Source organism: Orcinus orca, chromosome 2 (genome assembly GCF_937001465.1).
Source record: "Orcinus orca chromosome 2, mOrcOrc1.1, whole genome shotgun sequence".
Classification (NCBI taxonomy): Eukaryota; Metazoa; Chordata; class Mammalia; order Artiodactyla; family Delphinidae; genus Orcinus; species Orcinus orca.
This window is the reverse complement of record NC_064560.1, coordinates 170042004-170056928: the sequence shown is the minus strand read 5'-3', so window position 1 is coordinate 170056928 and position 14925 is coordinate 170042004. Positions and strand designations below refer to the sequence as shown.

At 37.7% G+C, this 14925-nt stretch overlaps 1 protein-coding gene across 4 annotated transcripts in view; it reads left to right on the top strand.

Moving 5' to 3' along the window:
* LOC105747719 (synaptojanin-2-binding protein) overlaps positions 1-14925 on the top strand; it is a 169915-nt gene that overhangs the window by 32415 nt on the left and 122575 nt on the right. Inside the window, exons 2-3 of one of the 4 annotated variants that reach the window (XR_007475661.1) lie at positions 7359-7454; positions 10057-10676. Coding sequence is in view for 1 of the 4 variants with exons in the window: in XM_012531653.3 (XP_012387107.1) it covers positions 7359-7454; positions 10057-10197 (237 nt within the window). In the remaining 3 variants the exon portion in view is untranslated. Of the gene's footprint in view, positions 1-7358; positions 7455-10056; positions 12556-14925 lie in introns of those variants that run through there. The other 3 variants (XR_007475660.1, XR_007475659.1, XM_012531653.3) reach the window with 3 other exon arrangements.

Here is a 14925-nt window from a genome sequence, read left to right as displayed (position 1 = left end):
ATTGTTCCATCTATTCTTGAGCTCACTTTATCTCTTTGATGTACTTAAGTACTCACTTATAATTGGCTTTGGAATCTCTGTAAAATGATGCTAAATTATTTATTAGCCTATATTCTCATTTATTCTTTACGGGATTCCCTAGTTTCCTCACATGGTTATTTTTCCATGTTGTAAAATTTGCTCCAACTCTTTCTTTTAACTGTTGCCAGATAATCAGACTAATAATATGTCCTTTCCTTAGTGCATATCCATTTTGGGTAACTAATAGAAGTATCATTAAGTGGTCTAGATTTCAGGTGAGTTATTAATGACTATTAATTTAATCTTTCCATTTCTCCCTAAATAATGCCCATGTTTTATCTTAATTTCAAGTTCTAAAATTAAATAACTGCATGATTTATCATGCAGTTTCTCCTTTCTCATCAAAAGTGAAATTTAATTTTTTGTGATCACTGTGGATGAATGTAAATGATTTTTAAGACCCTGTTGTATCTGACAACCATGAAACAAAAACAGATATTACCAATAGAAGAAAAGATCTGAAGTTGAGATGAGGGTTGGAGAGTCCTTACCCAAAGTTCATTTGTATGTGTGTGTGATGGTGAGAATGCTTCAATATTTATATAGGCTATCAGAGAACCTGGGAAAATTATATTTTTGTAAAAAAATAAACTATGTAGGTTTCTCATTTCTCCTGTGTGTCTACCTAAATGAAGGGAGGTAGATAGTCAAGAATAGTCAATTCTCAGTGAACTCTACATGTTTAATGAAACTTATAACTTCAGGGTGATGTAGCTGATTATAGGATACAGATTAATGTTCCATTTTGACCAAACCTGTTATATAACAGAATGGCATGGATTGGGCCATTAGTCAGCTGCATTTCCTATTCTCTTCAAACAGAATTCTTACTTTGGTGAATAAAAGAGTTGAGTAGTCATCAACATATATTAACTATTGTATTTGATGGCCTGCAGAGCACTGCCAGGTGCCATGGAAAATTAAAAGAAAATGAAAGACCAGTCTGTGGTCTTAGATCAATGGGGAAGACCCACCAGAAACCCTCATCCAATCAGCTACAGAGACGTTGAAATATACAGAATCCTTTAGACCAAGTACCTTTAAGGAAGAGTCTTTGTCTTCTCATCTCTATCTGCAGCATGTAGGCCTGTAGCTGGAACAGAGTAAGCATCTAGTAAATTATTTGCTCTGTGAATGAATTATAACTTTTTTGGTTTGGCTTGATTAATTGGAGCTAGATAATCTATTTTTTTTCTTCCTTCAACTTTAATGGAAAGAGAGGACCCCTCCCCCCAAATTGTAATTCACTTCAAGATTTTGGGGGAAAATGAAAATATCCAGAGTATAATCTGAGGTCAGTGCTTATTAAATTGAGCCCATTCTTTCTATATTTTATACACCTGTATTTGTATTATCCTATATAGTTAGTGCTCCAGTAACTCTTACATTATCCTAAGATAATGTTAGATTATCCTAAGGCAATCCAAAATTATTTATCATCCAAGAAAACATATTTTAACTCAGTTTACTCCTTTCCTAAGGCAAGAAATAGGAAACTCATAGATTGATAACAACCACAGTTAAAGCAAAAAATTGTATGACTCCCCATCAGTTAACTAGAATACCACAATCCCAACACTCTGAACATTCAGTTAACAAAATTTTCTAGCATGTTGCAAATCTGTCATATCTCAAGTTTAATATAACTTATAATATCATGAGTTAAGGAAACTGAAGTAGCAAGTTTAGCAGTATTCTAAAATTTCTCAGTTGAATGAATAGCTCTTGATAGTAAAAGTGAGGTCCAAGGAATCTGGCCTTCGCCTGGGAGCTGATTACAAATGCAGAGTCTCAGGAAGCTCCTCAGACCCAGACCCACTCAGATAAAAATCTGCATTATAACAGATCCTTGGGTAAGCCCATGAATAAAGTTTGAGAAGCACTGCTGTAGGCAAGTGTCTTTCAGACATTTTGAATTATGACCCATAATAGGAAATACATGCACACACACATAACTGAAGCAAAGTTTAACAAAATAATACCTATTTCTTCTATATATGATGCATTCTAATATTTTGTGTTTTCTTCTAATTTCACTTACTTAAAATTAAATACTGGTCTTGACCCACTGGATTGACTTCACTATCTTTTGGAATGGGTCAACAGACTTATATTTGAAAAATCACTACTCAGTAAATGGAAAATCACTGATGGAATCTGTGGATTAAGTAGGCTGGGTGTGGAGAAGACTCAGGCAGTTTAGGTTAAAGCTAACTCAAACTTCACCAGATTGCTAGGATGGGACCTAATAATTTGCACTTTTAACAAGTTCCCAAGTTAATGCTGCTGGTCCTGGGACCATACTTTGAGAACCTCTGGTCTATATTAGTAAGGATGGTGATAAAGAGAAAGTGGATTCCACATATATTTAGGGGTAAAAATCTACAGAACTTGGAGGTTAGTCAGTATGAGCTGGAATCTGTAAAAGCAGTTAGAGGAGGTAAATATTGGAAAGCAAATTTGGCTTTGGAGTAGAGAGATATATTGTCAATTGAAAAAGAATCATCATTTGTTTTATAGAGCTGGTTTACCTCCAGCATACTTGGACAAAGGATGAGAAATGGTTCTTTAAAAAAGAAACTCCCTTTGCATTTCTAAAAGGCCTCTTTTTTTTTTTTTTAAGCAATTAGAGTAACTGACCTCATACATTAGGATACCTTTAGAATTAACTAGGAGGGTTGAAAGGTATAATTGGCCTGTGCTCCTTTGCCTGATGTCACCCAATGTCTTTCTTCCCTGCTAGCAAAAGTAAACTCACATGAGGACCAAGATTACACACTGAGTCATTGGCAGCTAGAGCTGCTATTAGAGTCTAGGCCTTTCAGCTTTGTGTAATATCAATAAATGTCACCCAGGCTTTGTGTAGTTATGGCTTTTGCAGAGTATACTCTGCAGCCAAACCTCAAGAAATCGTGTGGCATTTATTATCCTCAAATGTTGTTCAGAGCAGTATTCAGGTACTATAGGGGTGATAATGATGAGTTGAGATCCAGCCTAAGTTACTTACAGTCCAACGTAAAGTGTTACAAGACAGTTCAGTTTGAGCTTTAAGATAGTTACATAGTATGGAGATTCAGGAAGTAAATCATTCACATCTAGTGCAGTTATCTAGAAAGGCCTTGTCAATGAAGTGGCACTTAACTAAATTGCTTTTTTAATGTGAATGCCACTTCAATATATAAAATGAATAAAAATACTAACATATAAACACCATGTGTCTTCATACAACTCTAAATTTTTTTAAACGTATAGTATAACACATAAAACTGAAACTCCAAAACCAATAAAAATTTAATTTACAACATTAATGTGATGGATAGTGATAGGCTGCAGAAATAAAATTCTTGCTTACAATGTAAATTTCTAAAGTTTAGTGTTGTTAGTGAAGGTTTGGGGGCTGGGCTGCTTGAGTTTGAATCCTAGCTTTGCTACCTCCATTCTGTATGTCCATGGAAAGGTTGCATAGCCTCTCTAGTTTTATTACTTATAAAATGGGGTTCCAAACTTATAGGACTATTGTGAAGATTAAATAAGTTAGTACATGTAAAATGGATAGACAGCTCCAGACATGATAATAAATATACAGTGATTCCCGGCTATTAAAACTGACGGCTACAGCAAAGATTATTTTGAGCTCAGTATTCCTGTCATTGAATGTCATGTAGTGACTCAGTTTTCCCACTTGGATTCATATCATTATGAAACTTGGCTCTGTTATGGAGCTATGACATCTTTGCCATTTGTTGACAAGATTGCATCACTAACTTATTTGTCTGCCTCTGAGAGAAAATACCTATTTCTTTACAATGAGAAATGCAGTTACCCTATGGGCAAGTTTAGTTACGTGAGTATTCCCACTACCATCAGCAATCTCATACCTATTCTCTCTCTACCAGGAATTAACTAGAAAACTGAGTCTGAGAATTCACTGTGATGGTTCTAGAAATTCTGCAGTTCTTTCCCTTTGACAAATCTACCGGCCAGAAAACCAAGACATAATCAGAAGGTGGCTTGGTAGCATGAAATCACAGTCTATCAACTAGAAAACCCTGTATTCATTTCTACACTATATAGGTAGCATGACTAATCGTATTTAAGATCAGTCTTGGGAGATAAATAGAATTTTTTAAAAGGGAAAGGTATTCAGATGATGGGTATAGCTTGAGCCCAGGTATGAAGGTAAGAATATATGTTTTATGTCCCAGGATCAGTGAGTTGTGTGATTTAGCTAAAGCATAGGATGTATGAAAGGGTAATGAAAGATTAAACTGGAAAGGTAGGTTTCCAGTCCTTCATTTCCTGGAGGACTTTGCATACCAGAATGAGAAATCAGGCATGCACGCTTTCCTCCCCTGCTCCCAGTTTTGTGTTTGTTTTTGAGCAATAAAGTGGCATGAACAGAATTATACTTCAGGAAGATTGATCTGGAGACGTAATGTTTGAATAGGTTAGAATGAGGGAGGACCCAGAGGAAAGTAAATTAGAGAGAAGGCGATCCCAGTAGTTCAACTAAGAGTATTCATAACCTAAAGAGAGGGGCAATAGAAAGAAAATAACATATGAGTAATGTTATTATGTTAGACTACAGGAGTTGCCAATATATTGTATGTAAAGATTGACAGAGAGAGTTTTTAAATATTACCAAAATTTTAGTCTGAAGGAATGGTAGTGTCAATAAGAAAAAAGTCAGGATAGTTTGGTTTTGTGGGAAATAAAAAAGAGGCTTTGGATATGTTGAGTTGGGGTCTTAACAGAATATGCCCCAGCTGACAGAATAGGTACCCAGCAGGAAACCGGCAAATCCAGAAGTAGAAGTAGGGATGAAAATGTGGGAGTTGTCTAGCAGATTATAGTTGAAATTGTGAAAATTCACCATGGGAGAGAAGAGGACAAAGGACTATTGATACTGAGGAATATTTACTTACCTTAAGAAGGAAGGAAGGGATACAGAACAGTGCAAGAACTAAGAGATCCAAGTGTTCATAAGCTAAGACAAGAGAGAACTGCAGAAGGGAGGAGGTGGTCTGAACACTGAAAAAGGGCTATAGGATTTGGTGGTTGGAAGTTACTGCTGACCTGCAGGGGCAGCATGTTCTTCCCTGCCCCCCCCCCCCACACCTCATATACTAAGAACACAAGGAAATAGAGGGAGCGGATGGTGAGGAAGTGGAGACAGTGCATGAAACAGTTCTTTCAAAAAGATTGGCAAAGAAAGAGGAGAGAAGATGGGAAGAGGGTGATGGTGGGTTCCAAGGAATACTTGTGTGTGTGTGTGTTTTAATAGATGAGGGTAACTTTAGTTAAGAAGGAGCAGAGAACAATAATACTTAAGGAGTCAAGAGGGTAAGTGACTGCTTAAGTTCTGTCAGGAGGCTGGAAGGAACATGATCAAGAGCACTAGTAAATGGGTTAGCCTAGATAAAGGACTCTAATTCAGAAGTAAGGGGGAAGCAGCACTATGAGAGATCAGGGAACTGAGGGGAAAGGAAAGAAAGTGGAGAGAAGTGTTTGTCAGAAGTTCTCAGTATTCTCAAGAAAGATAAGGCAAAGGAATCTGCTGAGAAGAGAGATGTGATTGGAGTTGGAGTTTGATGGTAGGAAAGGTCTTGGAACAGCTACCACTGCATATTTATTAGGGAGTTCACCAGATGAGAAGGGTTGTAAGGATGCAGCAGGAGCCAGCTAGTATGCGTCTGTGGTAGAGAATGTGACTGTGTATCTTTCTCTAGGAATATTAAACACACTGATGACAAGGAAAGTAAATGCAGTGTGTTGCCCAGGACTGGAAAGCTGGCAGAAGATCGTGGGGATGAGGGATTCTAATAGTTTTCCAAGTGCTTTTTTGAAATAATAGGAACTCCTAGAGGGGTAAAAGGGGAATTCACAGAGGTATAGGAAGTATGAAGAAAGTAGAAATTGTTTTTTTTTAAGAATTTGAGATATTGGAGCTGTAGCATGCCTAATGTTGAAGTTGAAGGCTTATGCCAATTGGCGATTAGAATGGAATAGAGCAGGAATTCTTCACTTTGGAAAGGTAGACAGTTTATAAGGCCAAAGTGTTGATAGATTAATTCACAAGGATATTGGCAGGAAATAGCGTGGAGGGACAATTTTGAACCTCTTGGAGAAGGAAAACTGTGACAAGGAAGATGAGAAGGTTGAATAAGTCAGTGACTTGATCTTCAGCTGAGGAAAGAATAGCTGGTGAGTCAAGGTGGAGGAATAATCGCGCAGAAGGATCAGTAAAAGGCCAGGGCACTTTAGTCTTCCTTCCAGGATATAAAACCCCTATAGCCCTAGCTTCTACACTTACTATGACTTTAGGTAAATTACGTAGCCTTGCTAAGCTTCAGTTTTTTCATCTGTGAAAACAAGATAAAAATAGTGTCTACCTCATAGGATTATTGTGATTACTCAGTGAGATAATGTATGTAAAACATATAGCACAGAACCTACCAAATATATTAGATGTTCTTGCTGCCGTTGCTGACATTGACATGTATAAAAGATACGTAGATTTTGCATAAAGTACGCTATGCTGTGTCACTGATTGCAGCATAGAATAGATACCACTTGTGGCCAGTGTCACTCCTGACACTGAGCAGTGTTAATACCAGAGTCCTTCACATCTCTCACCTTTAAGTAGTAGGACTCACCTTCACCGAAACATTTTAGAAGTTTGTATCATCACAGAAATACGGTTTTTAGTAAATTTGAGGAGGATAGGGATATCCATGGAGTCAAGGGAAATTGTTCAAAAGAAAACAAGAACAATAGAAGGAGCTAGTAGATTTGTACCACATCAAACTAAATTGTGGAAGAGCTTCTCAGAGTTGTATTTCTAGAGCTGAAGCTGGCCATGCCAGGGATTAGACATATAAAGGATAGAGTGATAACCTGGGAGACCATGTTAGCTGTAGGGAAGCAGGCTGATACTCGTGGAAGACATACAAATACAGTAACAGAATCCCAAGTGTCAAAACAGGGCAGGCAGTAGGAGCTCAGAAAAAGGAGAGATTCCTTTTGTTGTTGTTGTTGTTGTTGTAAACTTAGGTACTCTTCAGATGGCCCATGTAACCTCAGTTCTAGGAAAACATAGCTTCAAAAATGAAAAAAGTTACTCTGAGTTCTAAGTAACTTTACCCCTTCTTCTAGCCCTTGGAATTTGCTCTGTAGGAGTTTGTTTTTTAAATCTTTGGTCACATGAAAGTAAATCTTTGACTTATGAGAGTTCACATTCTACGTCTCTTACTACTTTTCCTTGCTGTTTTTGGCAGGTAAACGGCCAAGACCTAAAGAACCTGCTGCACCAGGATGCTGTAGACCTCTTTCGTAATGCAGGCTATGCTGTGTCCCTGAGAGTGCAGCACAGGGTAGGTGTCATTTGCTGCCGCCAGGCTTTTGTAACGTTGTGAATAAACCATGTGGTGTAATTTTCAGTAGTGTGTTTGGCTTTTTTCCTTTCACTGTCATTCTTTTGAAAAACCTGTCTGGCACAGGCAGGGGTCTTCTGAGACTTCTGCTTATCATTAAAGGAAATTTATAACAGTATGTTTGCAACCCAGGTCCTGGCTTCAAGGTAATGTGCCCTAAAGATAAAGCTTGACAACCAAATTAAAATAAATGGGGAAAAATACAACCAGAATCAATTTTATTTCTTACTAGGGAAGGAAATATATGTCTGCCCTTGAACATTCTTATTTATGAAACTCTAAGTGCAACGATGGTGGGTTTTTTGATACCCACTATGTGCTTTTCCCTATCACCACAACGAACCCTTTTCTTATCAACTTGGGGATCCTCTTGACCAAAGTTCTAGTGCTCAAAGGGGAGCTCCAGGAAAAAGGAAATGGGATTCAGAATTCAGTCAAGTTAGCACCTATTCTACATCCATTCCTTAGTTCCTAGTGTTTTATAATTTGGATAATGAGAAGAGAAGCCTGAGTGGACATAATTCCTCCCATAGCACGAAGGACTTTGGAATGCATTTACAACACAGTTTAGTTGTACCTTTAAAGTTACTCCCTCTTGAACTGATGCTGTCTTTGCTTCATTAACTCCTGAGTGAGGCTTCAAAGTTCAACAGGAGATAGTTAAAAAAAAGTGGAGAGGGCAAGGCACGAAAGATATCTGAGAAAACAGCTGGGGTTGCAAGCAGAATCTCAGCGTGCTGGATTAGAAAACAGGTTGATAGGAGACATTGGTATTCAGCTGCTTCTGCCTTGGCTCTTCTTTGTTTCGAAAGCATGGGAGAATGTATGCAATAGGTAAAGGCAAGCAAATATAGGCATACGCTTTAGATACAATTAGAGTTCTTTTTGAAGGCATGTGAGAAGTGATTTCCAAGGTTCATTTTTTAGGAAACTTCCATAAATAACTCCAAACAAAACAGATTCTTCTGGTCAAGGAATTGGCCTAGCCCTAAAAACCATGTCTTTCTACTGAGTATGTTCTCTCAGGACATCTCATCAGGAAATGAATGAAAGATGTAGAGGTGGGATAGAGGATAGAAAAGGTAGTTTGTTCAGTCTTGTCTTTCAGATTGAGGGCATCAGAGTTTCATGGATTGTAATGAGGAGATTAAATCTAATTAAAGATGGCATCACAGTTGCTGCCACTTACCTATTAAAAGTTAATGTTAATCTAATTCGAAAAGATACATGTACCCCAATGTTCATAGCACTATTTACAATAGCCAGGACATGGAAGCAACCTAAGTGTCCAGATGAATGGATAAAGAAGATGGGTGTGTGTGTGTGTGTGTGTGTAATGGAATATTACTCAGCTGTAAAAAAAGAATGAAATATTGCCATTTGCAGGAACATGGATGGACTTAGAGATTATCATATTAAGTGAAGTAAGTCAGACAAAGACAAATACTGTATGATATCACTTATATGTGGAATCTTAAAAAGTGATACAAATGAACTTATTTATGAAACAGAAATAGACTCATAGACATAGAAAACAAACTTATGGTTACCAGAGGGGATAGTGGGGGCAGAGGGGGGAGAGATAAATTAGGAGTTTGGGATTAGCATATACACAGTACTATGTATAAAATAGATAAACAAGAACCTACTGTATAGCACAGGGAACTATATTCAATATCGTGTAATAACTATAATGGAAAAGAATCTGAAAAAGAATATGTATATAAGTGAATCGCCTTGCTGTACACCTGAAACTAACACAACATTGTAAATTAACTATACTTCAGTTTTAAAAAACGGTTTAAAAAAAAGGTAATGTTAAGAAAGGCTACCTTTTACAAAATTGATTGAAATAAAGAAAGACCACCAGCCTCAAAATGGAATGCTTAGGCAATGAAAAATTATAACTGTTAGGATATGATTTATTTTTACTTATTTACCTTTGAGTCTTTTACTTCCATTCCATATAGGTTTCACCTTTATCTTTGCCTAGTATTACAGAATAGGGGATGAAGGACAGGACCCCACCTTCGGAAGGAGTGGGTACCTTTTGGGAATTGGAAGTATTTCTAAATAATGGCATTGCACCTGTGTTAACATTGCTCAGATCTGCTCTTATTGCACTCTGATGACTGATAATCTTTCTAGAAAGATGGACACACCCTGCCCCTGGCCAGTAATTTCCAGGCTCCCTATAGGATCAACAGGCTTCACCTCATATCTTCATTTTCCTGGTATGATACACATATAGCTTGGTGGAGACAGTACAGAAATAGAAAGAGGTTATCTCAGGGGTCCCTTTAGGTCAGTAGCACAGCAAGGTTAAATGCCTCCCCATCAGATTTATTTTGTTTCCAAAGAATTGGTGAGATTGTTGTATCAACTCAGGACAAACAGAGAGGACTCCTGTTCGATAGTGCTTGGGGTTTGCAGCTTTGGGTGGTATAGAGACTGTAGACCCAGGTAATGTGTCAACTTGGACATTTCAGTTGTGGTAAACACACATTGGTCACTACAGTTAACATTTTTCTTCCCCTTCCAGTTACAGGTGCAGAATGGGCCTCTAGGACATCACGGTGAAGGGGAGCCAAGTGGTATTCCCATAACTGTGGTGCTGGTGCCCGTGTTTGCCCTCATCATGGTAGCAGCCTGGGCCTTCATGAGATACCGGCAACGACTTTGAAAGGCTTGCTTTCTTCCAGTGCTCCCGGAGAAGAAGATACATTTCTCTCTTTCTCTCACCCTCCTCCCCTGCCATTCTCCCATAACTTTCCCTCTCTCTACATAGCCAACACACAATTTAAAGAGACTGCTACCCAACCAGAACCTTGCTGCTCAAAATCTCTAAATCCTCATACTCTGGTGGGAGAGTAAAGGCATTGTTTGAAGGAATGCTGAAAGAAGGACTTGCTTAGAACAAATGAAGAGTTATATATTTTACTAGGACCACCAATAGAAGTTCAGCTGCAACCCAGAGAGGGAGAGGTCCAGTCTTCCCATCACCATGCGTGATTCCTTTTTTCTTACCTGGCATGTGTCAAAGATCAGCTGTAATAAGAGGAAGAAAGGATTTTTCTCTTCAATGATCTTCATTGGGAAGTTTTTGTGTCCTTTATTTAATTTCTAACTACCTACTGGGCACCTACTTTGTATCAAACAGAGGTGAATGAAGAGAGAATTTCTACTTTTTTAAGAAAGCAAAAAAAATACACACACACACATACATACACTTATTCATATATGATAGTATAATAGTGATGCCTTATGGAGAATTAAAGAGAAATAACTCTGGTTTCTGGGTTTCTGATGTAAGAATTAAGGGATAATCTTAATTGAAGAATTCGATACATAGCAGGAGTGAGAGAGTGAGCCTTAAGAGAGGATGCAGCTAATTAAAAATCTTAGAACAATATTTCTTCTCATAATAGCTGCGGTGAAGTTGAGGTAAAATGACATAATCCAGCTTTGTGCCAGTCAGTCTGTTTAAAAAACTCGGGAGATGTAAATATAAACCTTACTAATCTCTGGGCTACCCTAGTGACTGTTTTGGTACCTTACAGACCTGATAAAGGATCAGCTGGAATGACTGTGGTCAGAGCTATAACTATGACGATGGGGCCAAACCAACCCAGTGAAAAAACTCAGGCTATCTACCAGTCTTGTTTCGACTAACAGGCAAAATCTGAGAAAGGGACTGCTGCCAGCAGGATGGGCATGAAATCAGCTCTGCTTCAATTCAGTTAAGTTGAAAGGATTTGGATTGCTACTGTTTTTTGAAAGGTTCTGAACGCTGGTTATGGCTTTTAATGAATAAATCATTTTGCGGGGAAGGCTTAGAAAAGAGTTTTGTTTGTTTTAGCGGCTAGGGAAGTTTGGTGGATGTTTCAAGGAGAAGCCTTACGGATGAATGGATGTTAGGGAATACCAAGGAGATAAATGAGGTGGGAACCCTCCTGTTCGTGTGGTATTGAAGGTTGGTTTTAAAGCACTAAGGAGAGCTGAACCAAGACTAATTTTCTGGCTTAAAGAAAATCATTTCCATCCTCTAAATATACTGGCCAGGCTATAGGCTTTATATAATCTTGACAGCAAGAGTATGAAGACTTTCCCTCAGGCAGTCAGTTGTGTCCAATTTTTAGCATGGACCATCTGGTAAGAATTTTATAAATGTTGATTGGACATCAGCTTTGTTATGACTTTTACAAAGAAGCAAAATACTTAGCCTCCATTCCTAAAGGGTTTTTTTTTTTTTGGTTCCAGTTGGGAATAGAACACCTTTACACATAAAATAATAAACAATTACCTCCATAGGCAAGGCAATGTAAGTTAGTGTCAAATTTATATTGCAAACCAAAGGGAACGGTTACTGAGAATAGAGGCACTTGAGAAAGTTGCATGGAGGAAGGGAACAAGTTAAGGACCCTTGAGGAGCTCACAGTCAAGAGAATTCATAAATAGATGAGAAGTTAAAAGTATATCATCAGGTTAAGTAATAGTTGAGAACAATAATAAAAGAAATGGTACTTTTCAGAGTATGATGCAGCTACAAAGACATGCAGACACATTTTCTTTTTTTTTTTTTAGGAATTCAGAAAAAGAAAGCTGTCACGTAATGGCATCAGGCCAGAGTGGAAAGGGAAGGCTTTTAAAAATAAAAACCCCAGTTAAGACCTTGCCTCTGGGTCACCTATTGGTATAAGAAGAAACTTGCTGTAAACAATCCTAAGAGGATTTCTGCCTTCAGACCTGAACTGTTCAGTACCTCTGAGACTCACTTAGACAACTGCATTCAGTATTCCAGTTCTCACCTCAACCAGCCCCTCTGTGGAGGCACAACCTCGGGTGCCCTCCCTGTATCTGGAGGAATGTGCAACAGCTTCTGCAGTGGGCCTGCTTTCCTCCCAGGATTCCTTTCGGGGTTTGGACATTAACTCCTGAGAGGACCTTGAGACATACAAAAGGAAGCAAATGGCAAGCAGGAAGGACAGCTATTTTGTTTTTTGTTTGTTGGTATATGTAAATAAAAACACCTATCCCATCATTGGTAGAGGTTTTGCTTTGGTTGATAATAGGGATTCCAATGCACTTTAATAATTCAGGTTTTCTCTGGAATTAAATAGCATTTAAAGATCAATATAGTAAAGGTTTAGGCAAGTATGCTACTTCAATTATATTCTTATTTCTGATTCTCTAGAAAATTAAATTATTATCATAGATGAAGTATTGGAGTCCATTGTAGGTCATTAAAAAATGCATCCTATTTATAGATTGACTAACATTTCTATCACTTTATCGATTGTAGGTAATATTCTTCCCACCTAAATTACTATGTTCAGAGTTTTAAAAATTGAATGAAAATCTTTTTTAAGACATTTACTTAAAACACTTTGCTACATTTATCATCCTATATTATACATACAATTCTAATAAGACATTGTTTGCTTCAGTCGTCTCTCTTTTCCTGCCAAGTTTTAACCAATGCTATTGATTTAACTTAATCACACCATCTAGAATGTATAATAGAAAAAGGAAATTAATACCTGTTACTACATTCTGTGCCAGGTACTAAACTAAACCCTGATTGGTAACACTGTTTCTTCATGCCTCACAACTCTGAAGTCTAAGTATTGTTAAAAAGACACTAAAGAAAAGAGAATAAATTGTTCTACTAAGATTACATAGGTGGTAATAGTAGAATCAGGATTTAAACTCAGGACTTCAGGTGCCACCACCAATATTTCCTTACTGGCAGTGGTTCTCAAAGTGAGGTCTCTGGACAAAAACATCAGCACTACCTGGGAACTTGTTAGGAAAGCAAATTCTTGGGCTCTACCCTAGACCTACTGAATCAGAAATTGAGTAGGGCACCCAGCAATCTGTTTTAATACTCCCTCCAGGTGACTGATGCACATTAAAGTTTGAGAATCACTGCTCTATGCCAATAGTCACCTTTTTCTCAGGTTAGAATCACCCAGAGAGCTGATAAAAATTCTGATGCCCAGGCTGCACCTAGATCAGTTAAGCAGAATCTCTAGGGGTGGGAATAGGGCAGCAGTAGAACAGAGTTCATGTAATTCCAGTGTGCAGTGTCAGGAAAAACAAAAACAAAAACGCTCTGGCATTTAAACCTAGACACTATTTAAATTATTGAATTACATACGGGCATTGCTCCAGCCAAAAATGAGAATTGCACTTGGGCCTTTTTGGAGCCCAGCTTTCATTAGCTTCTGCCTCAAGTATAGATGTGGAATAAGAAGTGGAGCAGTATTTGGCTTCTGATTTGCTAAGGACTGACCAAACTCCAGCAAAATGTATTAGCGTGTCAGTGTGTGCCTCTATTAAATTAAAACCAAATCATAGAACATTGGAGCTAAAAGATTCTAGGATGAATCTGTCTTAAAGATGAGAAAATCAAGGTTCAGAGATGTGAACTAACTTAACCCAGATCAAAGACTTAGTCTGTGGCAGAGGTGCCCTTTCTGTCTCATATATATGTCTTGAATGTATCCACTATATGAACATAGACAAAGCTATCCTTTTTATCTCAGTCCACTTCCATCTTCTTTCTTTGGGCCTTGAATAAAGATCAGAAGAACTGACAGCTGAAGGGTATTGCAAGCATCATGCAGAATTGGGAGATTACACAGAGTAATCTGAGAAAGACCTTGTATCAAATTCAATCAGATGAGTTCTTCTGAGACTAATTCCAATAGTTCAAAACTAGAAAAGTATTTTTTTTACATTGGACATTGTTTTTGTTGTGTAGATAAGCAATTTTTAAAATATTTTTTAAAATGAAACATAAGGTTCTCAACTATGTGGGGGAGTAGAGTTCATGTAATTTCATGTGAAGACAATAAACATTTTATTATAACTATTTTAGTTGAAATTTATCTTTGGACAGATGAGAGTTTTTTTCCTCATTCAACAAATGAGTGCCTACTATGTGCTAGGTGCTGATAATATAAATATGGTCACTCTAAGCTGAAATAGCTCATTATCTGAAAGTGGGGGAGTATTTGTTGGTGATCTTGATGTTAAAGTATTTTTCTGATATCACCTAGAAATAGTAGATTGAGTTGTGAAGCTCTTTACCTCTCATTTATAATAGGTTTACAGTTGGTTGGTATCCTGGGGTAAGCCCCTTTTGCTGTTTCTGTTTTTATCTGCAAATCTTTTTGAGACAAGCACTCACATCCAAAAGGGCAATTGCTACCAAAAGGAAGACAGTATTTTAAGGAATTCTGTTCTGATCAGAACCAAGTCCTTAACAGCCATAGTCTCTTGCCTGATGTTGATATTTATAGAGAGACTCCAAAGCACTTGATCTGCTTACCTGATATACTTGACGATACTGTAATAACCTATATGATAAGAAAGCATTGTTGTGTCTAAAGAATCAAATTATAGC